Source organism: Pleurodeles waltl, chromosome 1_2 (genome assembly GCF_031143425.1).
Source record: "Pleurodeles waltl isolate 20211129_DDA chromosome 1_2, aPleWal1.hap1.20221129, whole genome shotgun sequence".
NCBI lineage: Eukaryota > Metazoa > Chordata > Amphibia > Caudata > Salamandridae > Pleurodeles > Pleurodeles waltl.
The window spans coordinates 961,339,746-961,357,571 of NC_090437.1; the positions used below are offsets into that span (position 1 = coordinate 961,339,746).

Sequence of the window (17,826 nt, forward strand, 5' to 3'; positions counted from 1 at the left end):
TGTAGCTGTAATGTATCATGATGTTATAGTGTTTTTGTTGTCGTGGGTGAGGGTGGGGGTGGGGGTTTTGCGTGTTGCGTGTGTGTGTGTGTGTGTCACTGTTTTTTCCCTCCCCTTCTCCTATGTCGTAGGTGCAGTACTCACCGTGGTCTTCGCTGCCGGCGTTCGTGCTCCTGCTAGAGGAGCAGGAAGATAAAGGCTGGAAGAATCTGGAGCTCGGGTTCCATGGCATCCTGGTTCCTCGTGGGGTGTGTAGAGGTGAGCGTTTCCCCTTCCAAGTCTTGTTTCCGCCGTGTTTTTGTTCGCGGTGAATCAGCCCCGGAAAAGGTGGCGGATTGGACTGTTGTAATTCTGTGGGCGGTACATTGTCCTCCGCCTGTCTGTTGGCGGTTACCGCTGCAGTGTTTGCTTGTACCGCCTTGGCGGTCGGAGTGTTAAAGTGGCTGTCTATGTTGGCGGTTTCCGCCACGGTCGTAATTCCATTTTTCTGCCGGCCTGTTGGCGGTTTTACCGCCGCTTTAACACCAACCGCCAGGGTTGTAATGACCACCATAGTTTATTATCTTTTCGTTTGTTAAAGGTGATTTGTAGCAGAGGAGCCGCTGCTGATTATACTGCAGAAGTCATTGTACATAAACAAAAAAGGAATGTTAGCAATGCAGTGAAGTGTGTTTTGTGGAAGGGGTGTGAAAATCAGTGGAAGACGTGCACGTCTCAGTGGGAATGGTCTATGTCTGTTTGATAAGTTTACAGAGGTTAGGCTATAGTCAGTGTGACAAAGGTTTTACATTGAAACATGGGTGGAGCATGGTTTAGTTGAAGTGACGGTGAGAGAGCTTAGTGGTGCAAGATACCGATGCATTGTTTGAGTTAGTTAATATACAGACAAGAAAGGAAGGGATGTCACTGTTGGATCCAGTGTTGGAGGTGACCAGAAAATCTATCTGTTCTTCCAAAATACATTCATAATGTTCATGCAAACCATGGAATTTCACAGATTAATCTTCAAAGAAGATCAACGTTTTTCTTGGTACGTGTACAAAGAATAAGATGTGGTGAGTGGCAGAACACACAGTGTACCTGGCGTGCATGCAGAAGCCAGGAAGTCAGCTATAGCTGCAGAGTGGAATTTAATCAAACTTTCCTCCTACTGGGTCCTAGAAGTGATGGGACTGCTCACTGTATTTACAAGTCTAAATGCTAATTAAATGTCTCATGTATGTGCTCATACATGACTCAACATCTTGCAACAACTTGCAACTATTTTCTAACTTTGTTATTAAGACTCCTGCTCTATAAAACAGACTGATTATTAATAAGTTTATGGTAAACAATATATTAGTATCATTTTCACATTCAAAGCTGTTTATACAATTTTAATGAAATTCAAAACGACTAACTAACACTAGGAAACAAACCAATCACAGAAGGGCATATTCTGTCTGTGTGTTTAAATACCAGTCATCCTTACTTGCATCGATCAGAAAAGAGTCATAATGCTGTCTATAAGGACAGTGGCAAAGTTAAAACATTTACTGCCAGCATTCTCGGTCTTCAATCCATAGCAATACAAAACAGTTTGGGACAGTGGTACCAAAGCATTGTTTCACCAAAACGCAATAAACTTAAAATACCAGAATAGCTCAAAGACTGTATTTAGGGTCATAGCATTTACCTAGACCAGTGGTTCCCAACCTGTGGTCCGGAAACCCCTGGGGGTCCGCAAAGCCTTCTCAGGGGGTCCGCGAGAGCCTAGAAAATTAAAAAATATTAACAAATATTGACAAATTAGGTCATCAGCGTCCAGTAATGACTCAGGTGGGGGTCCCTGGATTCCCATGATGATTCAGTGGGGGTCCCTGGGTTCCATCAATGTTAAAGTGGGGGTCCACAGTAATCAAAAGGTTGGGAACCACTGACCTAGACTATGGCATACTCTTTACCAACCTTATTGATAAAGTGTTTTTCTTTTTGTTTTCTTCTATATAGGTACAAGTGTGTCTCAAGAAGAATAGAGCATTTCAGAATTTACCTGAGAGAATTCAGCTCCATCTTTGCCAGGTTGTAGTTTACCAAAAGTGAGTACGACCCTAAGCTTTTCGTTTAAAGATCAATCGTTACTGCAAAGGGAAACATTTCTTACATCACCAACTGGTTTTACAAAAGCTTTAGTTACAATATTTCAATTTGATGTAATTCATATAATTTTGGGATTTCTTGGTAATTCTACTATGAAAAATTCCTGAAATTCTGCCATTCTGCCACATATTGCAATTACAACTCCATATGTGACAAAATTATAGTAGTGGAGGTCGTGAGGAACGCAAACAACCCAAAAGTGAGCAGATGTTGTTTGTGGCAGTTGTGTTTTTTGTGTTTTTTAGCCCACAATGCATCCTTGCTTCAAATATTGATGCTAGTGTGCATTTCGCAATAAAATATATTGTTAAATGGTGAATTGCCATTTTGCACAGTTACTTATACATTTGTGTAATTTTTTCTGAAATTTCACGTAATTACATGGCAGTAAATTACAAAAATTACTCACACAGCTACTCAAATGAGAAAACAGTATACTAATTAGTCTCTATCACCCATCTGGTGTGTGTTGCCAGTCCTGGTTTTAATGCAGCTGTAGGAGTACTCCTACCCCATTTGCAGTAACCAAGTGATAACTGAGTGCAAGTAAGCGTGAAAGGGGATTAATAAAATACTGTTTGAAGTTTTTGCATGTCAAAAGCTGTTTATAACACATATGTGTGTGATGTCTGAATAACAGTGTAGAGTGGGGGAATAGCAGAGTTGCTTGAGTGGTTGCTCTTATAATAACTTGTAGGGATAGAGATGGGGTGTATGTTAGAGAACTCTGCAATAGAGAGGCCCTGTATATGGTCAGGGTGCATTGTGGGGAGAACACACTCCTTGAGAGGTATGAGATGAGATAGAGTCAAGGTCCACCTTCTCCCCCTGAATCCCAGAGAACTTCACCTGCTAACCAGGCCCAGGGTCAGTGCTCTGAATAAAAGGTATTTGGTAAAGTAATACAATTACCTGTAAGTCCCTAGTACATAATAGGACAAGGAAGTTTGAAGGCCCAGTATATTTCCTGCACTTGAGTGTGCACTGCTGTGTTGCCTGCTGTTATATTTATAGGCAGCCCTGCCTTGCAGACTGTCTTTAAAAAGTAAAAAGTCAAATTGTTGTTTGGAACTGGCCTTTAAGGCACCCGTTTGCATTTTCAATTACTGTTAATTCAAGTTTCGCTTAGCCGTTGTGAGCCCTTAAGAAAACATTCTTAGAAGAGTTTTGTTTTAGGGTGTGCATTCCATTTAGCATTTTGTGTGGGCATTAGCTAGGAAACTTCATCAAACAACAAGCATTAGCAAAGCCAATAGATTTCGCCTCTACGAAATCTAATGGTTTTGTTAATGTTTGTTTAGACATGTGACACAGCAGCTATTGCTGCTGTGCTGCATTTCTTAAAGTAAAAAAAAAATTATGACATGGGCACTGTTACATTTTAATGTGGTCAATGTTGGCCACGTTATAGCAATTTTATTTTTTAAAGACATGCTGCACCACACCTATTAATGCTGTATGACATGTCTAAAAAGGATTGACAGAATCAATAGATTTCGTAGAGGCGAAACCTATTGACTTTGTCAATACTTGTTTTTATAAAGAAGTGTTTTTTCTGATTATTTTTTGGAATAATTAATCATTCTGCTGGAAGCATTGATGTATTTGTATGTCTAGAGGACATTGTTTTGCAGAAACATAGTATTAGTTTATGTCATTGAGGATGGTAATCTTTTAATTTTGCCACACTTGTTACACAGTTTAATTAGTGTGGCTATAGTGTTAAATGCTAAAACATTAGGCCTCATTTCGAATTGGGATATTTGAGCCCAAGTCCCCATTTCAAATGCGACAGGGCCTGGAATGATCTGGTCCATAAACTCTGGATTTGACATTTCTGGGCCCAGAGACACCAGGACCTGCAAGACTTGATGCAAGACCTTGGCCACGGGCAGCAGCATTTTGGGCCCCTGCTGCAGTCTAGGGGGAGTAGAATATGCTTCCCCAGACAGTGTGCCCCATCACTGCTCCTCCAACAGTACACCCCTCCACCAGTGGCGGTTGGCTCATATTTACAATGGGGGGGGACACAATAATATATTTTTTTTAAAAGGCATTTACCTGACGGTGATTTTCTCTCCTCTCGCTGTTTCTCCCAGCTCAGATGTGCAACATTCACGGGACCCAGGAAACTGCACAAGCCAATCCTGACTCTGGTTTCATGCTGGTAACCAGAATGAAACCAGTGTCAGGATTGGTAGGAGTGGCCTCTCTCAGCACTCACCAGTGCACTACAGGCCTGTGCTTTGTCTAACTCAGCTGTCTTAAGACATCAGGGTTAGAGAAATTTAAAGTGCGCATGTCAGGCTGGCCGTCACAAGACCGCCAGCCAGATGGACATGTGCACTTTGAACAAGTGCACAGCTCCTTGCTGCTAGTCGGCAGCAGTTGCCCCGCCCTGACACTCAAGATGGGGTGCTGAAAAATAAATAAAATAAGATGCTGAAGAGGGGCATTTTGTTGGGCGGGGCGATGCTCCTCCACCCACATGGAGGGGCCGTCCCTCCCCTCCACTTTCCACCAAAACTTTCACAAATAATTCCCGCTTGCTCAGAGCAGCCATTAGATGTAGCACTGCCTTTTAAAGCGCCTGATACATTCAGACCCATTTAAGGGAAAAGACTCACAATGGTTGGACTTTGCTTGGAGATAATTTAAATTCGGGTCTCCTTTACCTCCGCAGCAAAGTCAGGCCAACTCTTAATGATGCCCTTTTGAATAAGTGTTCGGCCCCAGCTGTGCCCTTGTGTGAAACATTTCAGATATTCTTTTATAAAGGCATTTTATCCTTTTCCATCCTCTGCGGGGCGTACACTTTTGATTGTGCACATTAGCATGTGGTTCCATCTGTAAATAAACCTGTAGAGCTACATGGAACCATATCAATGAAAACTTTTCATTCCATGTTGTTTTGCATGGATCGCCTTTACTCTATGGCTCAAATGTGATACATTTTTCGTGTGAGGCTTATTCAACACCGACAGTCATTTTTCGTGATGTCAGAGGGAACAGTCTAAGCTAAATAAAGGATCATTTTCTCCCAGCAGCATGCTGGTTTTTTGAGCCAATTGGGAGCACTTTTTCCTACTAAGGTGGACATTATGTAACGTATGAATATCATTATATTTGTATATATAAAAGAGGGAAGGTTAAGGTTTCACAGGTGAGTTATCTTGGGATTCATTACGTAGAATCAGATTTAAAAAAAAATGAAAGAGGGGCAGACTGTGGGGTGGGAGGCACTCCAGAGAAGAGGATCTATTAGCACAAATGATGTGAAACCTGGGGAGTGCTTGAGGAATGAATATTATAAGAAGAAGAAGGCTGGAAGGAAACCAGGATTGTTATGGTGTGACTAGTTGTGAGAAATACAAAGAAGTGGTGCAAGGTGTAGCTTTGAATACAGGGTGGGCGGCTTGTAGCACTCCCTTTTTGGCTGTCAGCCAAACTAGTTGATGTTGGCTCAGTGTGCTAGGTCAAATGCTGCACCTCACATTTCCTCGTTGTGTTCCATTCATTATATTTTAATTCTGTATTTATATACAAAGGTTAACCATGAAATCCATATTGCTTTCAAAACTGAAGTTTGTGGCCTGCATTTTTTCAAAAGTTAGAATTTCATATTTGTGTGACTTTTGGAGAGACTTGGCCTTAAGTTTACCCCACAGAACTGGCAATAGAAAAGCCACATGGTATAATGTTAGGCTATGGGTAAAAAGGTACAACTTTTTATCAGTGTTTCATACCACATGCATAAACTTGCAAAACAGAGGCCAACGTGATTTAAACAGGATCCACCTTGCCCCACTTTGAATTAGCTGTGCCTTGTCCTCTGACCAGTTTCAGCCATTGTGGATCTGGCTTCTGTGCAGTCTGAAGTGTCCTACCTCATTCTCCTTCTGCCTGTCTCCACTGTTACTCTCTCTGCACTCTGTTTCTTGCCTTTTTGCTTTGTGCTCACTTTTTCCCCTCTTTTTGCTTCCCCCCATTTGTTCCATCCTATTCTTGTGCCCTTGCTACTGCAGCCTTCCTGCCTTTTGTTGGTGTGCTCTTCTGCTCCCACCACCCATTACCTCTGCCACTCTCATCCAATACCTCAGCTCTCCTCCTCCTCCCTCAAGCCCTTAATAAATGACTGTGCTGCAGGTGTGCTGAAGGCAGAACGAAGGCAAGCCAGTCAGCCGGTCTGCATCCTGCCTGTGCTCAGTGGCACATCCCCTGATCCTCTTCTCCCTCAACAATCTTGCTGCGGCCCTTCACATTTTGAACTCCAGATGCATTTGCCAGTGCTGCACTGACCTCCCTCACACAACATGGAAGGTGCATTCTCCTGCACCATCTGCCAGTTCACTTGCACCCTTTTCACTTGTACCACTCTGCACCCACCTTGCACCTTACCAGCACCACCAATACTCAATGCTCATCTCATTCACAACTACACACGCCTGGCTCCTACCACACTGCACTTCTCCCTATCCTGCATCCCTCACTAAACACACAGAGATTTGGGACCTGCTCACAATCCCTCACTGAATCTGCTTCACCTGACTGAAACTTGGTTGTCGAGACAGGACAAAACACACAGACCCAGAGGTGGTATCACCATTATCCACAAATAATGCATCCATTGCTCCACCAACCTGAAACCACCTCAAGAAGCATTGAGCACCTGATATTCAAATTTCTCATTAATGCGAACTACACTCTAAGCAATATTTTCCCCCATAATCATGCACCAGTTTCAGTAACACCATCATAGATTTAGTCATTCCACTGATTTTCAACTCCAGCACCTTCATCCTCCTCAGTGACCTGAACTTCCACATGGGAGGCCTCACTGATTCCCAACAAGGCCTCGTTCTTTGAAGAACTAACACACCTTGGCCTCACTTATTGAGTAGAAGGCTCCACTCAATCCACCGGATACCTAGTTTCAGTGCCATAACAGTAAATAAGCCCACATTGATCACTTGGTTTGATCAAGCCCTTGTTAACTTTAGCCTACTCATACTATACCACAGCAGAATCATCACCATCAGTCTCATGACAAGACTGGAACAACTTCCAAACCTCCTCACCGCTGACCTTGACAAATTACCAGCCTCCTGGACTCCATCACCAACTTCAATGACTGGATCACTAAATGTGCAGACATTGTGGCTCCCTTCATGCCTATTAAAGCCACAAGAACCAGACTACAAGCAAACTCAGAATGACCGAGCTCCACTGCAAGCAACTCTAACATACACAAAGGCAAAGCCAGAATGACACAGACAAGACCATCTACAAACCTGCCCTCAGATGTTCCCATCAGCAGACCAGAGCCACCAAATGCTCCATGATGAGAGACCACATTGATGGCAGCACCAGTAGTGCAAAGGAAAACTTTGCCAACGTGAACAATATTACCTCCCCAGTAGTAAGCTCCACCATCATCACCCCTTCTCAGGACCTCTCCAACATGCTGTCCATATTCTTCAGCAACAAAATCACTGGCATCTACATCAACTTCTAGCCCCAACCAGATCTTTAAGCCTTCGTAACTCTCCTGCCCATCTCCAGCTCCACCCAAGCGATCACACTTACCGCCTGACCTGCCAATACCTCAGAGGAAACACAACCTTGCAGTTCATCCACTCTGGAGGCCCCTCTAGTTCCTGCCCTCACTTCGTCCATCTGGATCCATCAGCGCACCATTCATCTGATCCTGAATTACTCCATCTCTAGAGCCACCTACCCATATGCCTGGAAACATGACACAGGTCTCCCTCACATCAAGAAACCCTCAGCAGACCAGACCATGATAGCTTATTACTGACCCATCTCCCTGCTATCCTTCCTAGAATAATTCTTAGAAAAGATGATCAACTCAGCTCAGCCACTCACCTTAACAAAAACCACCTCCTCAACATCACAAATCACACAAACTTGATTAGGGCCCACCCAAAGCACAGAAGCATCCCTCATTGCTGCAATAGACAACATCCACATGACCTTGAATAGAGGCAACACTTCGGTCCTCATCCCACTGGACCTCTTTTTGGCTTTCAACATGTCTCCCACCCCATCCTCATCCAATGACTACACAAAGTTGCCATCCAAAGACCAGCACCTTCCTGACAGACTGCACCCAATCGGTCAGCATGACCCCCTTCTGCTCAGACACCCTCAAACTTACCTGTGGAGCCCAAAGAGATCATCACCTAGCCCCACCCTGTACAAGATATCCAAGACTCCTCTCACTACCATCATGCATACCCAAAGATTAAATGTAATTTCCTAGCACTCACATTGACCCACATCTCAAGGAGCTCCACTGGCTCCCCATCCATAAAAAAGCACTCTTCAAACTCCTCACACACATTCAAAGCATTACACAACATTAGACCCAAATTCCACAACAACTGCCTCTACTTCCACGAGCCAACCAGATACCCCCTCTCAGGCAGCCTCCTGCTCTTACGCATTTCTAGCAAACTGCCAGTCATGTTTTCTCTTACCTCGTTCCTAAAGCGCCTGGAACAACCTGCCTTTGCACATCAGATTCGCCTCCTCAATTCTTGAAATCCACAAGACACTAGTCCTTTCTCAGCCGAGGTTGGTATTGCTTTATCAGTGCTTGGATACCCTCCTTGGTGAACTGAGTACTTTACACGTAAAACTACCTTAACTTAAATTTAACATAGGCAAAATGTAACATCAACATAATTTAACATAAGCATAACAGGAACATAAACATATCTTAACATTAACATATATGAATATAACTTGCTTAATATTAACATAACATAACGTAACATTAACATAAACATAACTTAACATTAAGATAACAACATACCTTAACATGATTTAACATAACTTATCACTAACGTAATGTAACTTTTACATAACTTAAAATAACTGAACATAAACAACAACATTTACAGAACCCGAATATAGTGAAGTGATGGTTAGTAATCCAACCTCACAGTAACGGTCTTGTGCTTTACAAGCTCCAGGCTGGATCCATATTCACAAGGACTGCACTGAAGAGAAAGGGAAATTTATTTTAAAATACATAAATGTCGTCTAAGAAGTCTTGAAAAGGCCTTGGGCCGTAGTATAAGACACAATCAACAGGGTCAAATACCGAATATCTGGGTGCATACGACATACCTATGGATTAAAAAAATTATGTATCGGCATAAAGCGTCAGAGCCTCAGATTCATTACTTCATTACTATTATACTACTTAGATATATAGTTAGCCTTCATTAGGTCCATTACTGAGAAAGTTTGTCTACCTATTTCTCTTATTTAGAAAACTATTATACTGATACAAACTATCACATAAATGATAATAAATGTGGGATTTTCAGCTGAAGACTGTTAGTTTTATCACCAAAGGCATATTCTGTAAATCTGTTGTAAGGTTATTCTCTCATGGAGAATGGTATAGTAATTGCCGCAAAAAATAAAGATTGCTTAACGCATTCACTGCTACCTTCCTTGACATGCATTACACCAAGTCTAGATTCCAGCAGGACCAAGTATGCCTTTCATACTTCTCTGGTTGATTAAGTGCTAGTAGGTAGGGTGATAGTAACACCTCTTATTCATAGTGCTTAGCAATGGCAATATCTATGATATTCAGCTGCTTATACATTAACAAGTTATCACATTGGAGGTACTTGTAGTGTGTGGTGCAGTCTTTTAACCTAGTACATTAATAATATATGGATATATTTCAATTGCAATACATATTAAACCAAGAACTAGAAAGATAATGACTGTCCAAGCCTTTAACCCTATAATGGGATACTAGGCAGGAGTTGTCATATTTCCTTATTTTATTGTCACTCCCTAGAGAGCAGTTAATTGCATCCATCAACATGTTAAGAAATATTATAGTTGTCATGTTCGAAGCTCAGAAATAAAGATAATAGATTTATGTTGATGACTGCATGTCCTCTTTAGAAGATATCACAGAGGCCATTATGAACATTATTATACCCTTTGCTGTAGTGTTTGCCGTATTCCCACTCATAGGCTCCATACATCCCCCACCCCTTGTGAGGCATAACTTAATCTGTGAGTCTGGGTTTGTGCTACCCTGTGCAGGAGAGGAATCAGATCCTAGTCCATTATACCATACTGCCTCCAACTTACTAATGGGCATATTTATACTCCGTTTGCGCTGAATATGCGTCAAATATTTTGACGCACATTCGCCGCAAACCGTGCACCATATTTATACTATGACGCCCGACGCCGCGGACATCAAAATTCCTTTGTGTGCGTCATTTTTTGGATGCGGGAAACTGCCTTGTGTTAATGACATGCAAGGTAGGCGTTCCCGCCCAAAAAATGAGTTTAAGGCCTGATATGCGCCGTTTTTTAACGCCTGGCTGAGGTCTCTGACCATGGAAGCAGTCCAGAGGTGACCTTCCCTGCCCCCAGGGACACACCCTGCCACCCTCGCCCACCCCTGAAGGACACCCATGAATGGGGGGACCCATCCCAGGTAAGTACAGGTAAGTTCAGGTAAGTATTATTGTTTTTTTTTTAAGTGGCATGGGGGGCCTAATTTGGGCCCCCTACATGCCACTGTGCGCAATGACCATGCCCAGGGGACAGAAGTCCCCTGGGCATTGCCATTGGGCAAGGGGGCATGACTCCTGTCCTTGCTAAGACAGGAGTCATTTCAATCGGGGTTGTGCGCCAAGAAATGGTGCAAGTCCAGTTTGAGCCATGATTTTTTACTCAAACCTGACTTACACCATTTTTTGACGCACAACCCCCATTTTCCCATACGCCGGCGCTGCCTGGTTTGAGTCAATTATTTTTACTCTGACCAGCCCGCAGCGCCGGCTAACGTCAATCCTTAAATATGGTGCATGGCGCGTAGGAATGGTGTTAGCCGGCTGTACATTTTTTGACGCAAGCCAGCGCTGGTTTACGTTAAAAAGTATAAATATGGGCCTAAATGTATTGTCTCCAACTTACTAAATGCATTGAGGAGACCCTCCATGCATTTGATACTGGCAGAATCACACATGCACTTACAAGCTGGAGGTCCTACCCTTGAAGTTTATTTACATGTGCCATTGTCAAAGTAATGCAGAACACAACTATTCTCAACCCCACTGCACTCTGAAGAGCAAGTTACATGACTCACTGCGAGAAGTACGTAATCACACAATACGTTTTACTTACAAGCTTCAGTGACACGTGTGTGAGTTACTTCTATCCTCCTCCAAAATTAGGGGCACTTCCTCCATCCCTGGCAATATTTATTTTGATATACTCTTAGGAGCAAATACATAAAATGACGAGTTGGAGACAAATAGGAGCAAGCAGGTGTAAGGTGGTGGCCTGATTCTTTAAAACAGCCAAAAATCTGCACCTGCGTCAGTCATCGCTTTCCTAGGATAATCCTGAAAATATTTTGTGAATGACTTTTTTGCAAATAATAAATTGCCACAATAATAAATACGGTTGCTCACTTTTTTCATATGTCACCTTCAAAGGAAATATAGGGGGTCATTCCGACCCCGGCGGTCAAGGACCGCCGGGGCCGGGGATGCGGGAGCACCGCCAACAGGCTGGCGGTGCCCCGCAGGGCATTCTGACCGCTGCGGTTTGGCCGCGGTCAGACTAGGAAAACCGGCGGTCTCCCGCCGGTTTTCCGCTGCCCTGGGAATCCCCCATGGCGGCGCAGCTTGCTGCGCCGCCATGGGGGATGCCGACCCCCTCACCGCCATCCTGTTCCTGGCGGTTCCGACCGCCAGGAACAGGATGGCGGTGAGGGGTGTCGTGGGGCCCCTGGGGGCCCCTGCAGTGCCCATGCCAATGGCATGGGCACTGCAGGGGCCCCCGTAAGAGGGCCCCACTTTGAATTCCAGTGTCTGCTTTGCAGACACTGGAATTCGCGACGGGTGCCACTGCACCCGTCGCACATCCTCCACTCCGCCGGCTCCATTCGGAGCCGGCTTCCTCGTGGGGAGGGGTTTCCCGCTGGGCTGGCGGGCGGCCTTCTGGCGGTCGCCCGCCAGCCCAGCGGGAAAGCCAGAATGGCCTCCGCGGTCTTTCGACCGCGGAGCGGCCATATGGCGGTTCCCTCCAGGCGGGCGGCTCCCGCCGCCCGCCGGGGTCAGAATGACCCCCATAATTTCCTCTGCTGAAGAAAATCCTTTTCCTCTCCAAAGCCAACTTTGAGGTTTTCCATTGTCTTTCTCAGAGTGCAATGGAGTTGTAATCCTTCAGTGCCCTACCAATTATGAACAGTCACGCCTCACTGACATGCCTTCTGGCCAAGCAGCATTCACTTGGTTATGTAATCTAAGGGCACAGCCCTCCACAGGCACTGACATATAGTCCACTTAAGCAGAGGAACTAAATTCGAACTTTTGCTTAAGTGGGTCAAGTGAAATTAACACGTTTTCCCATGCTTGTTTAGGTGACATGATCATCTCATCTTCAGCACTCTAGAAATCACTAAGGGCCAGATGTAGGAAGCAGTTTGCACGTCGCAAACAGTGAATTTTGCTGTTTGCGACATGCAAACTGCACTTTGCAATGCACAAAAAACGTTTTTGCGATTCGGTAACCTGGTTACCGAATCACAAAACGGGTTTGTGGGTCGCAATTAGGAAGGGGTGTCCCCTTTCTAATTGCGAGTCGCAGTGCAATGCAGGATTGTTTTGTGACCGCGAACGCGGTCCCAAACCAATCGCAGTTAGCACCCATTTCAAATGGGTGCTAACCCATTCGAAAAAAGGGAACCCTTCCCCTTTGTGAATGTCATTAAAAACATTATTCCAGAGCAGGCAGTGGTCCCATGGACCACTGCCTGCTCTGAAAAACTGAAACAAAAACGTTACATTTTTTAGTTTTGTAATGCATCTCGTTTTCCTTTAAGGAAGACGGGCTGCATTACAAAAAAAAAACTGCTTTATTTAAAAGCAGTCACAGTCATGGTGGTCTGCTGTCTCCAGCAGGCCACCATCCCTGTGAGTGCCGCGAGTCTCAAGGGGGTTGCAAATTGCGACCCACCTCATGAATATTCATGAGGTGGGCATTTGCGACCCCCTTGTGAGTCATAAACAGTGTCAGTGACCCTGTTGTGCATAAGGTTTTGCAACTTGCAAATTGCGAGTCGCTCTGACTCGCAATTTGCGAGTCACAAAACCCAACGTACCTACATCTGGCCCTAAGTTTTTGCCTTGCATTGTTGTACATTGCAGAATTTTTCTTTTTGTTCCATTGAAACACACTGCAATTTCACTTGTTGTGCAGTCACTTTGTCAGTTCATTCTTTGACTGCTCTGTGTCAGGTGTTGTTTTCTGTTGAACCAGTAATCATTCTCAGGCTTTTATAGACATAACACAGTAGCTTTTCACTGTCTCAAGCCAACTTCATTAATTAGGTCCGTAGTTTTAATTTTAGAGAGAAGGATTCCAGCAGAGCTGACACATCTAGGGAACAGATGTCTTCAGGGGCATGCAACCTGTGTAAACTGGGTTTACAGTTCCCTATGAGGACCACTTGACTACAAAACAGAGGTATGGGGTTCTCCCAGATATCATAAATAATATTATTAGCCTTCCTGCACATACAATTACAGGGTAGGCTCAGGCTACTAGATTTGCATTATGGTGGCACTATTTGTGTTATACAGTTTTCTAACTTCTATTATGATTTTTATAATTATTGCCAGTATTGTAATCACATCTAATTTGCTTCATAATAGACTACTTTAGTTGCAATAAATATATTGTGTACTTTCATTGTGTCTTTTTTACCACTGCTATGGATATTTATGAATGACATAATGGGCCTCATTCCGACCCTGGCGGTCTTGGACCGCCAGGGCCGCGGGCAACGGAAGCACCGCCAACAGGCTGGCGGTGCTTCATTGCCCATTCTGACCGCGGCGGTAAAGCCGCGGTCAGAAAAGGGGATCCGGCGGTTTCCCGCCGGAATTCCCCTGGCTGGGCTGAACCTCCATGGCGGCGCAGTGCAGGGGCCTCCTAACAGGGCCCCAGCATGATTTTCACTGTCTGCATAGCAGACAGTGAAAATCGCGACGGGTGCAACTGCACCCGTCGCACACCTGCAACAACGCCGGCTCCTTTCGGAGCCGGCTTCTGTGTTGCAGGGCCTTTCCCGCTTGGCCGGCGGGCGCTCTCTTGGCGGATGCCCGCCGGCCCAGCAGGAAAGTCTGAATGGCCCCCGCGGTCTTCTGACCACGGAGCGGTCATTTGGTGGCGTAAGTTTGGCGGGCGGTGACCGCCGCCCGCCAAACTTTGAATGACCCCCAATGTGTGCAAAAGACTAACCTGTTTTCCACTGTTTCCTGAGAAAGAGGGCTAGATTGTCATGCCTTTTTGGTTGCCACAATTATTTGTCACTCTGTAAGGTTAGGAGGGCAAGTAAGGCACTGTGAGCTAGTCAGGTATTTTGGTGTGACAGTACTGATTTGGCAATTTTGATGAATTGTGATCCCAAAGCACAGCTCAGCAAAAGAGACTCTCCGTGACAACCTTCTTAATCAAAGATTGGCTTTTTATATACTGGAGTGAAGCCTGACATTTAAATCAAACCTGTACTAAATAGCCTCAGAGGAAACTGGCAGAGCTCAGTCATCTTCTGAGAAGAATTCTGGGAAATGTAGGAGATCCTATTTGGATTATTTAAGAAATAGGCTGGTATTCAATGTTTCTGCTACGGAACACTATCAAGACAAACAAAAGAAAAGGTATTATTACTTCTGCATTGTTAGACAGTGGTGCTTGTGAAATGTTTATGGACCAGAACAGGACCATAAGGAATAATATTCCAATGACAGTTAAGGCCCCTGAAGTTATTTGAACTGTTGATGGTTGACGATTCAATTCTGATTGTATTCAAGTGGCTTTTTTATTGCAAGTCAAGTGTGGGGATCATACAGAAAGGTTTTCGTTTAACAGTATTGCCTCTTCTACTTACCTAGTGATTTTGGAATTCATTGGCTCAAGAGATAAAGTCTATATGTAAACTGCTCAACTCAAACCATGTGTTTATTGTCTCAGTTTTGTCAATTTCATTGATGTACTTCCGGAAGGTATAGGTTTTCAAATGATAAGATGATGCATACAATGTCTAATTTAATAATGACTCATTACTTCCACTGTGGTACCATGCTTTTTCTTCAGTGTCATAGGAATTTAGATTGCATTATACCAATTGAGCCTCACACTCACATTGAATGCAAATGCATCTCTTCCATAATTAAGAATAGAAGGAGACACCTACGGCTTTTTCTAAAATGATTTAATTATTCCCTCTGTATGCCCTGCTGAGGCACATTTGTTTTTTTGCACCCAAAAAGGATCATAATGTTCAACCTTGCATTGATAATACACTTTATATTACATCTTGATAAAGACAAATATCCTTCAGCACTCATAAAGGATATTTTGCAGTCAGTTCCTGGTGTTGCAGTCTCTACAAATATTGACTTCTGATGAAACTCTTATCAACTGCTGTGCATAACAGATAGCAGTGAGTGGGAAATGGCTCTCTGCACCACATTTAGGGGGTCATTCTGACCCCGGAGGTCATGGACCGCCGGGGCCAGGGTTGGAGGGAGCACCGCCAACAGGCTGGCGGTGCTCCACAGGGTATTCTGACCGCGGCGGTTCAGCCGCGGCCAGAAAGGGAAAACCGGTGGTCTCCCGCCGGTTTTCCGCTGCCCTGGGAATCCCCCATGGCGGCGCAGCTTGCTGCGCCGCCATGGGGGATTCTGACACCCCATACCGCCATCCTGTTCCTGGCGGTTCGCCCGCCAGGAACAGGATGGCGGTATGGGGTGTCCGTAAGAGGGCCCCACTTAGTATTTCAGTGTCTGCCTTGCAGACACTGAAATACGCGACGGGTGCCACTGCACCCGTTGCACCTTCCCCCGCCCGCCAGCCCAGTGCAAATCCCAAAATACCCTCAGCGGTCTTTCGACCGCGGAGCGGTATTTTGGAGGGGGGAACTCTAGCGGGCGGCCTCCGCCGCCCGCCAGGGTGAGAATCACCCCCTTAGTCATTTCAAAGACTGTGCTGTTTAAGGTGGCCCAGTCATTTTTCAAAGCGTCATGAATTCAGTATTTGTCTCTTAGGTTAAATCACTTTGTGATTTCAAAAGTACTTAATGAATATCAAGAACATGTGAATCTACTATTGTCAGGCATCTAGTGACTTCATTGTATTTGTAATTCTGAGAAGTGTGAATTGAAAAGGAAGAAGTAAAGTATCTTGGATTTAGACTGAATGTTCCATGCTTTTCTATGGATCCTAAGAAGATTTCAGCTACTTTGGGTAGCCCTTCATCTACAAACATTACAGAGACTTAAAGCTTCTTTGGAGACGTTTTTGTTGGCATGATCAAGCTCAAAGAGCCTTCAGTGTGCTCAAACAGATGTTTCCTAAGGTACTAATCTTATGTCACCCCTAATACCTCAAATTACAGTGACAACAGATGCTTCAGAAGGAGAAGCTGGGGTGGTTTTGTTACAACAGCAAGAAGATGATGGGCATCCTCTATTATTATTATTTTTCTTTCAGAATCTGAGTAGAATTATCGAGTACCTGAAAGAGAATTTCTAACCATGAACATGGCTTGTACTGAATGGAGACATCTCATGAAGAGCACCAGTGAACCATGTGAAATTCAAGCAGTTCATCTGAATTTATTGTGGTTGTAAAGTCTGCAATGCAAGAATAATTGTCAAGCTGGAGGGGCATTTTTCTTTGAACATTTTGATTTCACCATCATGTATATTTATGGTTCAGAGAACATATCAGCGGGTGTCCTATCCCGTCCATACCCAGAGCCATTGCTTAAAAATTATAATCCTGTGATTCATACTCAACATGTAGTTAGAATATTAAGTCCTCTTTGGACAGTTTTAAGATGGCTCAATATTTGTGTTGCTACCTCAACACCTCTCAGATTGTCTAAACAATTACCAGTTGTGAAATTATTTTATAATAATGGAACTTGTTGCACCTTCTTTAGATGCTCTAATTTCATCCGAGAGTGGTTACATCCTCTCCATGTATTTAGCCTTTGGTTCCAGCTACAGTGAATGGTTTAAATCAGTTACATAAGCATAGGCAGTTTATCCATGAAACTTCCTCATTTGAAGGTCAAAATGAAGTGGTATGCTGATAAACCTCAATGAGCTTCTGCTTCTTTTACTCTTGCAGAAGAGGTTTGGATATTGCCTCATTTTCCTCTTGAATGTACTTTATCAATTACATTCTGACCACAATATCTTGGTTCTTTTGTGATAACTCATCAGAGAAAACCTGCAGCCTTTCACTGAGCGTAACTCATATTTGAGAGATTCATCTAAAAAAAAAAAACGTATGCCCTGGTCCTTTCCATTGTCTCCCATATGAGCCTCCACCAATTATAAAAAGGATCAATTGAAACATGGGATGGAAGAAATTGGTGAATCTTGGACATTTCCAGTTTGCCTTTAGTTCATGATCTGCTGGAAGGATGATCATTCTAAGGAGCAGTCTTATGAAGATGTATCTTTCGCCCATGCTCCTTTGTTAGTTTGCCATTTCTTTCACCAGATTCCAGCTAAGCCTGGATTTTAAAATGAAGCATAATGTTTTATCGGTCCTGAGAACTAACCAAAAGCTTACTGGAGTCCCTGTGCAGGC

General features: G+C 44.0%; 1 protein-coding gene across 1 annotated transcript in view; it reads left to right on the forward strand.

Annotated features, from left to right (window-relative positions):
• Positions 1 to 17,826, forward strand: part of LOC138246379 (cyclic nucleotide-binding domain-containing protein 2-like) — a 1,069,494-nt gene that overhangs the window by 78,358 nt on the left and 973,310 nt on the right. The window contains exon 5 of the mRNA XM_069200950.1: positions 1,990 to 2,078. Coding sequence (XP_069057051.1) covers positions 1,990 to 2,078 — 89 coding nt within the window. The remainder of the gene's footprint in view (positions 1 to 1,989; positions 2,079 to 17,826) is intronic.